At 43.7% G+C, this 16,937-nt stretch overlaps 1 protein-coding gene across 1 annotated transcript in view; it reads right to left on the bottom strand.

The window, feature by feature from the left end:
- The window catches only part of GSG1L (GSG1 like), a 56,994-nt gene extending 52,577 nt beyond the window's left edge, over window positions 1-4,417 (bottom strand). Inside the window, exon 1 of the mRNA XM_042828169.1 lies at window positions 4,117-4,417. Within this exon, the coding sequence (XP_042684103.1) occupies window positions 4,117-4,417 (301 nt within the window). The remainder of the gene's footprint in view (window positions 1-4,116) is intronic.
- Window positions 4,418-16,937: the final 12,520 nt, after the last annotated feature.

A 16,937-nucleotide genomic window follows, 5' to 3' on the forward strand; every position in this document is an offset into this window, starting at 1 on the left:
AGCCTAGATGTACAGTTTTCTTATTTATCTGGCTTCTGTGGACAGTAGTGAGCAACATGAAAAAGCTCTTTTTTTCTTTTTATTGGAAGGGGCAGTACTCTTAAAAGTGCATCTATACAAGAGCTGCTTTTCTCTCTGAAATGCAGATCTGGTTACCAATACTGCCTGCTCATTAGCCACTTAAACAAGACCCGAGTTATGGTTTGTTTCTATTAAAATCAAATAAATGCTTTAATGTGCAAAAATGGCGAAGATTTTATCACTGCCCAGTTCTGCAAAAGGACAAGGTAGGCTGCCTTACCTACTTCATGTGTTGATTGTTTTTTTAATCTTATATTCTTGAGTCAGAAAATCCACCAATCAGTTTACTGCTGGATCTTTTCCATCTCTGATGCTGTTAGCATATCACTAGTTTAGTATCTTGTGACATATCCAGTAGTGGACCAAGCACAGACTTAGACAGCAGGTATGAAATAAGATATGCATGCAAGGTCGTACTCAAAAAAAAACAGGCAGCTCTGCTCTGAGTCACCTGGCTATAGCCAAGAAATTCACAACCTGGAACGAGGCAGCAAGCACTTTGTGCTGTGCCTAAGTGCAGAACAGGACTTGTGACCAGCATGAGCTACAGAGCTCATAAAGTACGCTTTAGATTCATGCTCTCTGGGAAGTGAGATGTATTGCTCTTATGGTTGGTTCCTTCACCTGTTTGGTATCCAAAGCATTGAAACTACTCTGGAAAAAAGAGCCTCCATCCTCCTTCAAGCAGGTTGGAATTCAGCATACCTTTGAGTCAGAAGCTGTGCTAACTAGTTACAGGATTCAACTGCAGAAGATATGTATATGCTCAAGTGCCTCTTTTCCCAGAGGGAATTCAAAATTTTATTTCTCAGATGCAAAATATTTTTCAGATTCTTTAGCAGACCTAGGCACTCTGGATAAAAATAAATTTCAGATGCACCGAATAGTTCAGAAATAATCACGACATTCAACATCTGTTAGAGATGTTAGTGAAATCTTGGAACAAGAGGAGGGCTCACTTTGCTGGTCTCCATACAGTGCATGGTGTGTCTTTGCACCCCTACACCTGAGATTTCAGCAGATATTTCAAATAAGCAGTGGAACGAAACTCAAAACATTTTTGTTTTGACAGCATCACAACAACACAGACAATTAACAATTACTGGCACTGCCGGTGAGATTCGTTCAGACATCTGCAGTGAGTGTTGAGGGAAAGGTCAGGAACTGTAGGAATGGGGCTCCCTGTTGTCTGTGGCCATATGTCCTGGTCATACGTACTATATGCTGACTAGTGTAAAGTTATGGAGTGGTTACTGAAAGGACTCTGCCTAGATGATGGCTGTTGATGACATCAGGTATGGGCTAAAAGAAGACTGTTAAGCAAGCCCTATGTTTATGAGAATGTCCTGTATGGGTTCTTTAGAACAGTGCTTTGTGTATGGAGTATGTGGTACTGAGACCCAGGGCGAGGGTTCTCCAAAACACTGGATAACATTGTTAGCAGCACAGTAGGTTTACAAGAACTGTTAGGAACAGCACTTTGGCTAACTGAAATGGCTGAATGCTGGTAATTATGCATTCAGTATGCGGATTGTGTGAGAATCTTGGACATCTCGCCATTCAGAAAGACCCATGATTGGATGGAGAACTGAGTGGAGATGAACTTTCTGATGTTCAACACGGGCAAGTACAGAATCCTACACCTGGGGAGGAATAACCTTGTGTGTTAGTATAGGTTAGGGGCTGAGAGAGTTCTGCTGGAGAGGAGCTCTGCAGAGAAGGACTTGGGTTTACTGGTGGACAGCAGGTTGACCATGAGTCAACAGTGTGCTCTTGTGTCCAAGAAGGCCAATGATATCCTAGGGTGCATTACAAAGAGCGTGGCCAGCAGATCAAGGGAGGCGATCCTCTCCCTCTACTCTGCCCCGGTGAGGCCATATTGGAGCACTGTGTCCTAGGTTCTTCAGTTCAAGAAAGACAGGGATCTTTCAGAGAGAGTCCAGCAGAGGACCTCAAAGATGATTAGGGGCTGATAAATTTCCTATACGGTCATTTTCAGTATTGTATTTGTTGAGCTTAAAGAAAAGTATGCGGTGCCTTTTAGGTACTGGTTTTGATGGATTTAATACTCTACTTTCTGTATGCTAAGTGGTATATTCTTGGCATTCTCCTGGCATCCTAGGGTGTTTATTAATGACATGGTGACCATATGACTTGCAGTACTTAGACAATTGTGGTCAATAAATGTACTGTAAGCAGTGCAATAAGCCTATGAATTGCAGATGCATTGAGCAGAGGGGCTGCATGTATAAGCAATGACCACAGGCCAAGACCATGTGCTCACAAACCACTAAGTCTGGATGAAGACCTTTCATGTGTTGACACTCTCATGAGCCAAATTCCGATCTGTGTTCATTACACCATTCCTGTCCTTATCAGAAAATCTATTGTAAAACCCAAACAAAGCAACTGTCTGTCTGAGCCAGTATAACCTTATACCTGGTGGGATTCTAAAGGTTGGCTGCTCCTTATCTGCTAATTGAAAAGTTCTTTTCACCAAGTTAGTGTTCTAAGATAAAACACGTATGATGAGGCTGCTATGGTGACATGCTGGAGAGGAGTAACAACCCTCTCTCCTGCTTTCACCACAACTTTCTAAAGCTGGCTTTCAGCCACCTCCTGAAAACACTACAGCATGGCTTTGTTTACTCAGCACAGAACTGATCACCATATTTCTCTTTGATAATTCAGGTTTCAGATTAGAGCCACACAGTCACAAGTTATGCTAAACATAAAGCTTGGCTTGGAAAGCTTGCAATATATGCAAGAAATCTTCAGGCACGTTTATGCCAATCCCAAATAAGATGCTTATAGTGTTGGAGGGCCTTAAACTACTCACTTAGTCTGCTGTGGCCTGAGTTTATTTCCAAATCAATAAGAAAAGTATTCCCTTTTCTACTTCCCTCTCCTCTAATGTCAGGAGTGTTACTTTGGTGCATGGGGCCACTTGTTGTCATTCCGAAGGCTAGAGTTCATCAGCTTCTCTTTTCTTACATCAAATTGAGTTGTAATGACCAACTTGAAGCACCATCCCCCAAATTACCCGTGAGTGTGCACCCCACCTAGGGATGGACTATGAGCTGTTCACTAAGTTTGCCCCACTTTATAGCACATGCACACAGAGTAGTTAAACAAATTCTGTGAACTTCTCCCTACCAGGGGGGTGGTGTCCTAGGAGACACAACACATAGGATGATCAGCTGTCCTCCTCTGCCCACAGTGCTGAGCAGCCCTTGATTCACTCGTTGGCAATGGCAGGACAGCTCTTTCACATCCAAGTTGGGATGTGAGCTCTGTTTGACAACTCTGGAAGCAGGTCTGCCTTCCATCCATCCTCCGTTGTTTTATTTGTTGGTAAATTCCAGGGTACAGAAGGAAATGAATTCACTGATAAACTGAAGCGGTCTTCTCTAGTGGTCCTCAGGAAGTAAATGGCTGAGCAGGGAACAGAAATGAGCTTTCCTGTGCTCAGTTCTGCCCTTTAACTACCTTTTCTCTACTCCAGTATATACCATGTATAATCTAGCCACCAGAAAGCATTTGAGTGCTCATTTACTTAGAAAAGAGGAACTCTAGGCTACAGCCCGATAAAAATCGTGAGAGCTGCGCTTTTCCCGTCATTCACACCACTGCCCTTTGGGTTATTTAGGGGGCAATCGCAATCCGATAGGGTAAATGTCAGAATCTCCATAACAACTAACAGCCAGTGCCTTTTGTGCGCTGCATGGAGCAGCTCTGGGAGGCGAAGCGCCGAGCAGTGCCCAGCTGCAGTGCCCGCTGAGGGGTAGCACACACCGCTTAGCCGGGGTTCGGCTGCCTTCAGAGCACAGACCCTGCATCAGCCAGCAGGTAAACAAGCAAATTTCTGCTCTCGTTGGGAACAGGTTGTGTTTCAACGAACAACTGTTAAAATTCTGCCTCTCTCTGCAGGGCAAATCCGCGTTAGCTACAGCACAGAACAGCCTGTCTGTGTGTTCATTACGCTGAGCCAAACACAAAACAACACAAGCTGGAAGGAAGTTGTTTTACACTTACCAGCAGCATTGATATTTTCCTCACAGGAGTACCAGATCCCAGTGTGGAAATACCTGAAAAGGAAGCGGTCATCTCCCGTCTCCCAGCTGTAATGAACCACATTCTGGTTTGTCTCATTGGCAGTCTCATTCCCACTGTAGTTGAGGCAGTTTGTCTTCTTCTCTTTCCCACAGCTCGGCTTGGGGACCCTCTGCGTGCCCTCACACCAGTGGGTCGTGATAAAAGCTGTTGTAGAGAAGAGGAGAGCCATCAGATTCAGACTCACTGCTAGCAGGGCTCTGCATCTTCGATTTGTCTTCATGGTAAATCCGCCCTCCCTCCCCCTCCTGCTGAGAGAAGAAGTCAAAGGTTTTTGTTTTATTTGGGGGGCGGGGGTGGTGTTTCAAAGCCTCTCACGATTCAGAATCCAGTTTTCCAGGCACAAAAACTCTCAGCTTCTTCCAATCTGCTGTTGTAGCAGTGAAGGAAACGCTGCAGCCAGACTCCCATTCTTCTCTTCACTTGAAATCCTGCCTTTGTATGTTAAAGGAGCAGCTGCAGGCGCGGGAGTGCGGCCGTCCTCTTGCAGGCGGTGAGAGGATCAGAGAGGGTCTGTCTCACCAAGAGCACCAAGAGCAAGTCAACATCTGCTCGGGTACCACACATGATCCCCAGGGGCTCTGCAGCTTCCTCTGCTGGGAGACACCTGCAGGCTGCAGGACTCGCTGTTCTCTCCCAGCACGGAGAGACAGGGGAGGCTCGGCAGGAGCCGGGCGACGGGGACAGCTGCTGTGCCACCGCGCTCCTGAGCAGCCCTCGGAGGCGCCTGCATCATGCTGACGGCTGAGCGGGACTGGGGCAGAGTCACACCTTCCTCCCCAAAGGGATCAGTGTGGCTGCGAAATGCATTGGTCTCGTACCAGCGGTCAGGGATGTGACCAGGAGAAGGAGGGATGGAATAATGCTTCAGCTTTTCTATTCTAAGCTCACAAGGAGCAAACCGAAGGGCTGGTTTTGCTATCGCTACAGCAGTGTAGTTCTCTGTCTGCAAGGGTTTGCTCTGGAGGTCGGCAAAGCCCCAGAGGAATTCAAATTTTAAGGTCTGTAATAAGTGGAACCGATGTCTGTCACAACACCTAGTGAAGTGGGTCTGTAGGGCACTGCTGGGTGGTGTGGTGCGAGGGATAGTGCTGACAGCACGGTCTGTATGCGGAGCTGCTGTGTGTGCAGGGTACAGACCTCGTACCTGAGCACTGGCAATGTTTGTCACACAGTGGTTGCGTACTTCACAGACGAGCACAGTTTTCTGTGGTAAGTTGCATTTGCTTGCTGGGCTTTGGACTGAGTGACCGTTTATTCCTTCCACCCTGCAAGGACCCTGGGGCCACCCGCAGCCCCTCAGAGCGGTCTGAGCGGAGGGAGCAAAGCGAGCCCTGGAAACAGCCGCACAGGCTAACAGTAGCAGAGGGGCTTTCACCCTGTGCTCTGCTAAATCAACACGCTGGCCAACGTAAAAACTCACTCCGTGCCTCACTGCCCACAGCCAGGGAATACGGCCGTACTTCTCCAGCTCCTCCAAGAAAGGAATTGCTGGTGGAGCTTCTCCTTGGTAAGCACCGCAGCAGAATGAAGGGCCCCAGCCCTGCCTCCCTCACAGGCAGCTGTGGGAATCCGTTGTGCTCTTTGCCAATGTCCGGCCTACACGCCTGCTTCCAATTATCTGTGAGGTTTTCCACTATTTATACAGAGTCACTTGGCTATAGCCATAGCCTTGTTCCTTTAAAAATAATTTAGGAAGTACTTAAGAGATGCTGCTCTGTGAGAACAGTTACAACATCAAATCTGCAAAGGTAATGCTTGGTAGAGCAGATAATTCCCTGCCTTCGCGGACTTCACTTTGCCCTCTCTTGCCATCTCGTCATCTACAGCTGCCTCCTCAGCATCAGATTTTTTTGTCAGTGGCCTGTGGTGGGGGAATGCTTCTGTGCAGCAATAATTTTGGGCCCTTGACTGCAAGAAAGACATTGAGGCCCTGGAGTGTGTCCACAGACGGGCAATGGAGCTGTGAGGGGCCTGAAGCACAAGTGTGATGGGGAGAAGCTGAGGGAATGGGACTGTTCAGTCTGCAGGGGGCTCAGCAGAGACCTTATTGCTCCCTGCAACTCCTGAAAGGAGGCTGTGATGAGCTGGGGGTTGGTCTGTGCTCCTGGGTCACTGGTAGGGTGAGAGGTGATAGCCTTAAGTTGTGCCCAGGGTGGTGGTGGAGTCATCGTCCCTGGAGGTGTTCAAGAAGAGGATAAGTGTGTGGCACTGAGGGACGTGGTGGGCTGGGGTTGGTCTTAGTGGTCTTTTCCAACCTTAACAGCTCTGTGATTTACGATAATTGCACTGTGCCCCTCCAGCCCTTTGAGATCGTCATCGCAAAGCCAAATAATCAACATTATTGGTTTTAACTGTGTGTAAGAAATACAAGTGATGGTTATTAAATGACCACGGGATTATCTTCACAGACCTTTTCTCACCAATCTCCTCTGTCTGCTGCTCTATCACTTGTGTTTTCTGATCCCAGCACCAACTTTTGGATGCTATTTCTTTTCGCAGGGAGCTGGGCGTCGAAGAGTTTGGTTTATTGTGGTAACTTTGTTCTGAATGCTTTTAAGATTTTGTTTTTACTCCTAATTCTAACAGATATTTCTGTTTCTGTCCTTTATTCTTGTTTTTTTGGGCTGACAGGTGTGTTGAGAACAAACATAGCAGCAACATGAAGAAAAAAGGAAAGCAAAATAAAGAAGAGGTTTGATTTCTTTTGTGATCTGTGATAGAGAGCTTTTAAAGCCTTGATAATTTAAAGTATTCAGCACAAAGTAAAGCATGCTCAAAGTCAGGGCATCTTCTAGCATGATTTTTCTTTTTCCTAACAGAAGTCAGAAGTCAGTTTCTCACTAATTGTTAGACTCCACAGGATGTTAGGATCACCTAAAAAAGGGGAAAACAATCTCTGCTATACTCGTGTGGTAAAGCTCAAATGATTCCTCTTTATATAATCTCTGTTTATCAGATCTGGTGTGTATAAAAATGGAAAGGTCATACATATGTTACAGAAAGCAGTTCAGATGCCTGGATTAAATTGTATTTATGTGGTATTATCTTGCATAGTAAAGCAGAAGGGTTTGAATGCTATGGAGAAGTAGTTTTCATATTGTGGCTACAAGAACTTTAAAAATCCTTTTTGCAGCAATAGCTCTTATCAGATGTAAAAAAACTACCTTTGTGAGTTATGGATATCCTCCTTTTGCTTTACTATTTCCTACAGAATCAGTGCAAATTATTATCGCTTAGTATTTTCTTGAGCACAAAAAAGAATTTTGCAGAGAAAATTTAAATTAATTATAGTGTTTTCAAAGTAAATCTTCCAGTGAGGGTATGTTTTTCACTAGCTGAAAGCAAAAGAAACGTTCAATAAAATGAGAGGACTTTTGGGTGCCCTAATGAAGGGGGCAGGCTTGATGTGCTTAGTTTAGTTGTTTAGTTGACCAGCAGTGTCAGCTGCATGGGATTATATGCAGTTTTTAAATCAAAAGTTTAAAAAAGCTATAGCTTTTCATCAAATTCTCATTTCTTACAAGTCCGTCCTTCTGAGCTTTCCCATGTGTTTGTAAATGTCTTTTTCAGCAGTCACTGGACTGGGCTTCTCAGTTCCTTTTTCCACCCTGGGATGGAGCCCAGTTAGTGGCTGATCTCCTTTCCTCTGGGTCAAATTCTCCTTTTCTTCTTTTAGCACAGATATCAACATAACTCATCTTTTTCCTGCTCTTTTGATGTGGCAGAAAGTGTAATCTTAATCTTCAGTTTGACTTTTGACTTTTCACTTAGGATGTGTCTCTCATGCACTTTGGGGCACTGAGTCAAGCCCAATAAGGCTGCTCAGGAACTTTATGACGATAAAACTGATCTGACCAGGTAAAAATCATTTCTGACTGTACTGTAGCAAAGACTTTCAGTAGTCTCGACGGAAAGGTCTCATAAAAAAACAAACAGCATAATCAACAGGTTTGCTTTTAATTGCTTTCCAACTGCAATTACCTTGATCCAGTGTCACTGGTTGGCAGACAAGACATACCTAAGTACCAGTTTCAGAGTAGCCAGTTTGGATGTTTTAACCAGCTTTGACTGTAGCTCATCCTTTCTTGGATACCAGGTGCCACTCTAAGACTGGATCTAAAGGCACTCTTTCTCCTGAAAAAAAGGAGTCCTCAGTGAGAAGAGGACTGTTATCATATGGAATGTCTTGGCACCGTTTTCCCCAGAGATCTCCTTCAGGTCAGAGAGTAGATGATACTTCCTATCCTCTTTCATTGGAGGATGATGTGTTTGCATGGCAGCACATCCACTTTGCCATTTCATAATGTGCTTCTGCTTGTGTTTCAGGCTTAGAAGAGGTAGGCTGTGCACAAAGACATCAGCACACAATGACATAGCAATGCAAATCATGCTGCATTTGGTTGAACAGGACAGGTTTACCAGCATCTGTCCCAAAGCCGGGGCAGCCAGACACCACGTAGGAGCATGCTGGGAAATAGGAGGGCTGAAGCTTCTGTATTCCCCAGAGCAAGCAGCTTTCACATTACTGAGCAGTTTGGCAGAAAACAGGCTGGGCAGCCTCAGGTTGTGGTTTTGCAGGTGGCACAAGCAGAGCTACAACAGAGTAGTGTCAATGCAGCTGTAGTGATTATCTGTTCCAAGTGCTTTTGTTATGGCATAGAGTAGAGCTGAAACTTGATGCCAACAGTTGCTTCATAAAAAGGGACTGGACGTGGCTGGGTTTGGGTTGGAGCTGTGACCAGGGTGAAATCCTCCAAAACAGTCCAGTGCAAAGATGCACTCCTGCTCTATATCACACAGAGTAATTTTATATCCCTCCATTTCTTGTGTTGCACCTTCTGTTAAATTACTTTATAGATATTCTGATCTCATACTTTCTGGGTAAGAAGGAAGCCTTTCTTCATTCTCAGAAGAAATATTTCCAACATAAAGCATGCTTGCTTCCCAGCTACATCTTTCATTCTTTAACTGCAAGAGACTTTGGTATCCATTTCTGACCCTGAATTATAAATTCTTCTGTGTTTGAATTACAAGTATTGTTTTCTCACAACCAGGATGCTGGCAGTTAGGTTGGGTAAGATAAACGTTTCACTAATTTTTGTAACTTTTCCAATGCAAACTTTGCTCAGACACGTTTAAATTATTACAAGAAGTTACAGTTCACTTAAGTGGGACTCTTAAAGCAGAATTCATGTTCTTCACTGCTAAAATTAAAGAAGCATTCTTGCACATCCAGGCCTTATTGGCAGGTTTTAAGCCTTACAATACTCATAGACTCCTTGGCCTCACAAAACAGTTGCCCCAAAACAAAAGGTCTCACAACAAATGTAGCAATGCTGACAAACTTGGTCAAAGGGCCACTGCACAAATATGCTCTTTCAAAACCTAGACATCTGATTTCCAAATTCATAAAAAGTTCATACCCCCTGTGTCTTTGGAAGTGCCTAAAGCACTAAGTACCATAGAATCATAGAATGGCTTTGGTTGGAGGGCATCTTAAAGATGGTTCCAACAGCCTGCCGTTGGCAGGGTTGCCAGCCACTAGATCAGGCTGCTCAAGATCCCAACCTTTCTGGCCATGAATGCCTCCAGCAATGGGCTTCAGCACCTCACTTCTCTCTTGAGTAAAAAATTTCTTCCTAACAACTCACCTAAATCTCCCCTCTTTTAGTTGAAAGCAATCCCCCCTTGTCCTGCCACTAGCAGACCATGTAAAATGTTGGTTCTCTCCTCCTGCTTGTAAGCTCCCTTCAAGTACTGGAAGGCTGCAGTGAGGTCTCCCTGGAGCCTTCTCTTCCCCAGGCTGAACACCCCCAGCTCCCTCAGCCTGCCTCCATACACTCACTACAATAGCTCAGTAGTCTTTTGAAATTGAATAGATCTTATAAATGTTGCATGCTAGTCCTTGTAGCTAAACAATCAAATCTGAGATGGATTTAATGAGAATTTGACTTCTTCCTCAAAATAAGTACTTTGGCTCAAACTATGAAATAGCATTTTAGCTCCTGTCAGGAACCATCTTCCCTTTCTTGTTCCAGGTACATTTTTTAAAAATTTTATTTATCAATATATTTTTATGGACAGAAGCTAGAAAGTTTAAATGATGTCGCTTTCTGATTCTGTCTGGCACGTACATTTGGTAGCATTTGTGGGAAGAACAACAATGTTGTTTAATCATACATCCTTGTATTTTACTGCAATAGCTAGGATTCCTCCATATGCCAACACCATGATTGGTAGATGCAGGGGAGCTGTTAGGTCATGGCCTGAACTGATGATTGAGCACCTGATGAGGAGGGTGGCTGGCCCAGGGAGCACAGGTGTAATCAGTTCACCAGTGCTTCCCACGTGAGGGGAAGGGTCACCCTTCCCTGGGCCCATTTAAGGGCTAGCCTCCAAAGCCTCCACACTCAGAATGTTTTCTGAGTGAAGGCTGTTTGCTGGGAAGGTTTTTTCTGCAGCTGGAAAGACTCTCATTGCTGGTTGGTGAGTTGACTTTTCCTATGTATGTTTATTGATATTTCTGATGATGCTTTGCCTGATCTCTTTATCACAAAGAACTTATCAGAAGCAATTTATCAGAAGCAATTTTAGCGTTTCTAAGACCGATGGTAGGATATGATTTGGCAATGAGATTTTAAAAGGACAAACTTCTTTGAGCAAGACTTGTGCCTGAAATATATCAGTGGTACTTAACTGCTGCTTGTTACTGTGCGCTGTAAAGAAGGGATTATGCTGTAGCATATGCGTCTTCCTAGCTACTTATTGTGCTACTGTGCTTATGTTGATGGGGGAAATGGGATTATGAATGTGCAGCTGTAATGAAGCCATGGAGGTGTGCAAACCGACTTTGTTCTATGAGCTCTTGAGATGAAAGAAAATGGCTGGCAGAAAGTGTTTGTGACTAAAATCAGGTTCTTGTTTTGACTTTGGTGTGACTTAGGCATATCCTTCATATGATACAACACTAAGTCACTACTGGCTCACGATTCTGATGGAACATAAGGACTATTCCAAACCAATGGATTGAGAGCCCTGAGGCTGTGGTCACGGTCTCAAGTAGTCGTGCTGGTTCAGAGACAACTGGGAGCTGGGGAGTTATCCTGAAGCTAAGTGCCAAGCTTGGCAGCCACAGGAAGGCAGGATGGTCAGATTGGATGTAGAAGCTGAAGCTGGTTTTTGCAAAATACTGCTTGTGGTTTACGTTGAGAGAGGAGCTGTAGAACATAACAGACTTATTCGTATGGCAAGCAGATTTTAAATGTTTCAGTGCCAAATCTCAATTTGAGCACAAGTCTTTCCCTCTGGGAAGACAGAGGAAGGTAAAGAAACAAGAGGAAAAACCAAGAGACTGGTAGTAAATGCAAAACAGAGAGAAAGATAAGACTTTGTGGAACAGTGATATAGTTGCATAACTGTTCCAAGTGGAAGGGAATAGGTCAATGGGAGGATGACAGACTGATGCACAGAAAGCTTGTGCCTGGCAGACAACAATATATCACAGTGCTTTGGAAGGAAAGCAAATGCCTGTGCAGTAGCAGCTATGAAAATGCCAAATTATATGAGTATGGGAAGCTGAGAAGGCTTGGGTAAGACTATTCCAACATAACATACAGTGATGGTGAGAGACATATGCTAAAATGGTTTAGTTTGGTACTATATTGGAAGTAGCATCAAACTCAGTGATATGATGAGAACAATGTGGAAATTAACAATAAAGAAGTACCAGGTGGCAGGAGAGAGAGTCAGGACCAGAACTTGGCAAAGAGAGGAAAAAACGTTAGCTATCCACCTGTCTGGACAGCAGCAGGAGGGATGAGATATAAGAGCAACCTGGAGGACAAACAGGATGCTATTTAAAAGAATGAAAGCACAGCAGGTAGAGGTTATACGTCTAAAAAGCAGGAGGTAGGATTGAAGACCACAATATGACGGAAAGCTATAGAGATTAAGCTAGCTTGTATCAAAGGCTGCTTTCGCAGGACTATGTGAACACTGACCTCAGCAGGGGTGCAAAATGAAAGAGCAATTGTTCAAAAGGAAAACACATTAAATCTTCTGGGAACTTGAAGAGAGTGAAGCTTGCAGGGGAGGGAAAAAGCTCAGCAGTAGCAGAAATGTCTGTACAGCTTGGGATCCTGGGGTAGAATTTGCGGGCTTCCAGTTGATTCCAAACAAGTTCTTTCTAACCTCTTCCTCCACTGGGGTTTGTATCAGGAAAATTCCTTTCTGATCTGTTTCCTGGAATGCCTGAAGCAGGGTACAGGCTGCCTGTCTGCTTGGCCTCTAAGGGCACGTGCATCCTTGAAGAGATCCCCATTTCTCCACAGTGTGCTCTACTAGGAGGCTCTGCATTGTTCAGGTTTCACTAAAGTCTATTATTCTCCATTTGTTAATATAATTCCCATAAAACAAAGCAGGCTGCATAATTTGATATAGACATAAGAGCATTCCATTAAATTAGCTCTGCCAAAAGTGAATTGCAGAATATTTTTAATTGGAATGGGTCTCTGGAGGCCACCTAATTCAACCCTAAGCTCCCTGCTAACATGGAGTTAAGTAAATATAGCTATCCCATAGTGAAACTACTGGGCCTTGATAAGTTTAGTATTATGGCCAAAATAATGCAAGGGAGTTTCTGCCCAGATCTAAGGAATCACTTTTTTTCACTGAGGGGGCATGAAGGTGAGCATGTTGCTGAGAAAGGTTTTGCAGTCTGTATTTCTGGAGATTTCCAAGCCCAGAATGAATAAAGCCCTGAGCAGCTTGTGCTGACAGCAGTTGGCCCTGCTATGAGGTTGGATTGAAGACCTTCTGAGCTTTGTCACAGCCTAAATTCTCCTGGGATCACATGCACCACAGCTAGTACTCAAATCTCCCACCCACATGCTGTAACTCCAGACTGAATACTATGATTATGTAATTTATTAATTTTCTTACTAATGAACAAACAATCCAAGCACGCCCACTTGTGAAAGGTAATCTTGTGTTTTCAGGCATACAGATTCCTCATAGAAACCTTAATAAAATCCTTCACAGCAAAAAAACTAAGTTGCTACAAGGTCCAGTTTCTTTGTCTGCTATTAAATGTGCTCTCGGCAGGAGGACCAGGGAAAATGTTTTGTTGATGAGAATGGTCAGCTTACAAATAGGGGCATAGACAAAGCAGAGATGTTTGGCTTCTTTGGTTCTGTCTTCAACACCAGCGATGGGCTCTGGGACCCCAGGTGCCCTGAGTTAGAGGGCAGTGACTGTGGTAAACTTCTAGACAGTTCGAACTTGTGTGGGATTTGCTGCTCCACCTGGGCATGTGTAAGTCCATGGAGCCTGATAGGATTTGTTTCGGGATACTCAGACTTGGCTGATGTTGTTGTGAGACCTCTCTCAATTCTTATCATAGGAAGATCCTCTACTGAGAGGGTGGTTGATCTGGGCATGGAATGGTCTCCCCGTGGAGTCATGGCACTGTGCTTGCTGGAGTTAAAGAAGTATCTAGACAACGATCTCAGTCATATGATCTGATTTTTGGATGGTCCAGGATTTGGACTCTATGATCCTTATGGGTCCCTTCCAATTTGGGATAGTCTATGATTCTATTGCTCTAACTCCTCTGAGAGCTGCGTGGTAACACCACCATCTGTTGGCCCTGTAGACTACTTGGCAAGCATCCTGTTTCTAATGTAATTGGAAAAGGATTTATTATTAGTTTAGATGTTTTTAAGAAGTTGTATCTCAAATTCTTTTTGTCTTGATTTACTACGTGTTTACTTCTAATCAGAATGAAACTGTGATCCCTCTTTTTTTTTTTTTTTTTTCTTTTCCTCACTTGGACATAACTTCAGGTTTCTGAAGGACTCCTTGTTGCTTCTATCATCTTCCCTGACCTTGCTATTTCACCATACCAAGTTTCTTCTGTTCTTAAGGTTTTCTTTTCTGACAGGTAGAATACATTTTCTTTAAGTGTCTGTGTCTTTAAGAGGGCCTCAATCTACTTGCTAAGATTTACCTTTTGTTTTTAATGAACTGTCTAATCTTCCTGTGGTACCATTGCTTGAAGTCAACACAACATCTGATTTTTTTTTTTTTTTTTTTGTCTTTATTTCTGCTATGGGTGTTGAGACTGTTTTTGTCCAGATAGGAAGCCATGCAATTAGAGGTGGCTGGTGGTAGCAGTGTCACAGACCTGAGGCAAACCCCTGGTGAATGATGTGCGAGTTCATCCCAAACTGGTCAGCCAGGGCAGTTCTCTTAGTTCTCTTGATTCTGATTTCTAGTGAATTAAAGGATATTGTAGAGATGTTTGGAAAAAAATTAAAAAAATAAAAATAAAAAAAAATGCTGCTTGTGTCCCAAGGGAAAATGCTCCAGCTTGCTTATAAAGGAGGCTAAGAACATGTGGGATTCAGTAGGCCACAGGCTTGTGACCAAAGCCAGTTCTGATGTGGTGTACCTATATTTCCTGTGGTCAGACTGCTGTGTGAGAGCTGTGATGAGGCTTATTACCATTCTCCCTCCTGCAGGAAACTATATTTGAGTTCGTGTTCTACCCTCATTCATTGCCATTGATTATTCCATGTGTCTGGCCCCAGTTACAGCCTCTTTCTCTCTTCTAGTGCACAGGTCAGAGGGGTCTGTGCCTTGCTGGGGGATGGCCCTGCTGCCCACAGCCTCCTCACAGAGCTGTGAGCTGTCACTCTCCTCCTGGCTCCACGCTAAGGAAACACCAACCAGTTGGATGTGCAGCAGGGGGAGGCACAGCAGGCTCTAGAGTGAGCCCAGCACCTCTCTGGTTGGCACACAGTTGGCTTTTACCACTGTGAAGTGCAGGTGTGCCAGGGAAGCTGTCAGGTTCTTAATTCCTCTACTTTATTCTAGCTCCCTGTCAGACTTTGCTCAGGGGCTAACATTTGTGAGGATGAGCAGGATGCCTACCTGCTGGCCTGTGCTGTGGGAGCACGTCCTCAGCTGTACGTGTGGGTCAGTGAATCAGGAGCACGCACTCTCAGAAATAGCCGCTTCTAAGCCGAGAGCTGACTTACAGCCCATATAATGAAGGAAACCAAATTAGAGCTACATGTGCAGTACTTATTTGGGCAATTTCACTTAACCTTGCCATCTTTTAAGTCCACTTATACTTTGATTTAGAGATTTCTGAATACTTTTATAGTTCTGTTTATTGAGAAACCCATAACAAGTCTGAATTGGGCTGTTTTCTGTTTCTGCAGTTGTGTTCTGATAGCAGTAGACTTTTCTACGTAAGTCTTTAAATAATAAACATCTTTATGTGCAACCTTTTAAATATTTTTGATCTTTGTAGCACTCCATTTGCAGTATATCACCTTCACAAGAAACTGAAATCAATTTATAGTCCTGAAAAAGCAGTGATCTTGGTTTCTTTTTTTTCATTTTTTAAAGAAAATGACAGTATATCAAATTAAAGATCTCAAGGGGAGAATGAAATGCTGGGTTGTTTATTAATGTCAGCAGCCCTTAAAAGTTGCCAGCAGTAATGTACTTCTAAGGAAATATACTTAAAGGAAAAATTAGACTGTATTCTAGCCAGTTATGGAACAGTGTTAGTGTTATGGAACAGGTAATTGAATTTCTCGCCTTCTTGTCAGTTGAGTAATATCATGTAACCCTTTTAAAAGTTCATGTAATCAACACTTGATGCTGATCTGTGTTCCACGGACTGGGTGGTTTTTCTTTGAGAAAAGGTCTTACTGACACTTCTTCTGTTCTGCTCTTGGGAAGTGTGCAGGGAAAGGTTGTGCTGAGGAATTGCATCCCACAGGTTACACGCAGCTTAAGAATCAAATGCAGTGACAAGGTGATGCAAGTTTGTACTTTATTTCCGTGTGACGCTTTATGAGGAAAGTAACAAAGAAATTTGTATTTAGAAAGAAATGGAGTCACCACCACCCTAATGGAAATGAACAAAGTTCATTGTGGCTTTTTGCTGCGATTACTTGTCTGATCCTGTCTTTGAAATGTGGCATTATGGTCGTGGGAGCAAAATCAGTTATCAAAGGCAGCCGTTGCCATGACTGCTAAGGCACCGTTAACTCTTTCAGTGCGTGGAAATGAACGGAAGGAGTGACTGACTGCAGCTCCCTAATGTGGTGCCACTGTGTTTCTACATGCAGGGATGGCAAATAATTGCTATTGTTCTACCCCCTAATTTTCAGGCGTAGCAAAATGCAGTGTGTTCTTCAAAGCTGGAAACTTTCCAGGCTCTTTCAGTCAGCATCTCAGATTTGGTTTCATGTCTCCGCAGACACAAACAGGAATATCCTGATGTAAATGGAGCACTGTCTTGCTAAGATGGCAGCAACACGTAAACAATTCCCTCCTGTCTCTCTGCTGTCAGATTTTCTTTTTCTTCCAGATGTGACTTTTAAAATTGCCTGGGCATTATTGTGCAACTGTTAAACCACTTTATTGGCAGTGAAGAAGGTCATAAAATCTGCTATTGCAATGAGAAAGAAACACATTCACTATGCTTAATACGCTGCTGGAAAATATGCATTTAAATAATTTTCCGAAGCCATTCCTGTTCAAATTAATAAAGCCTTTTCCTGCTTTTTTCTGTTTCCCTGAGCAGTGGCTGACAGAGCTGTAATGCAACAGTGTTGGAGGGGAAAGAGATAGGAGGGAATGTTAAGGCTTTCCAAATAATAGCCGTGGGCTGGACAAGCAACAGGACAATTTCCTTTATGTGAACACCCTTGTAGAAACTA

This window comes from Centrocercus urophasianus, unplaced genomic scaffold (assembly GCF_019232065.1).
Source record: "Centrocercus urophasianus isolate 14NV4802_14NV808 unplaced genomic scaffold, USGS_Curo_1.0 seq_29, whole genome shotgun sequence".
NCBI classification, from domain to species: Eukaryota; Metazoa; Chordata; class Aves; order Galliformes; family Phasianidae; genus Centrocercus; species Centrocercus urophasianus.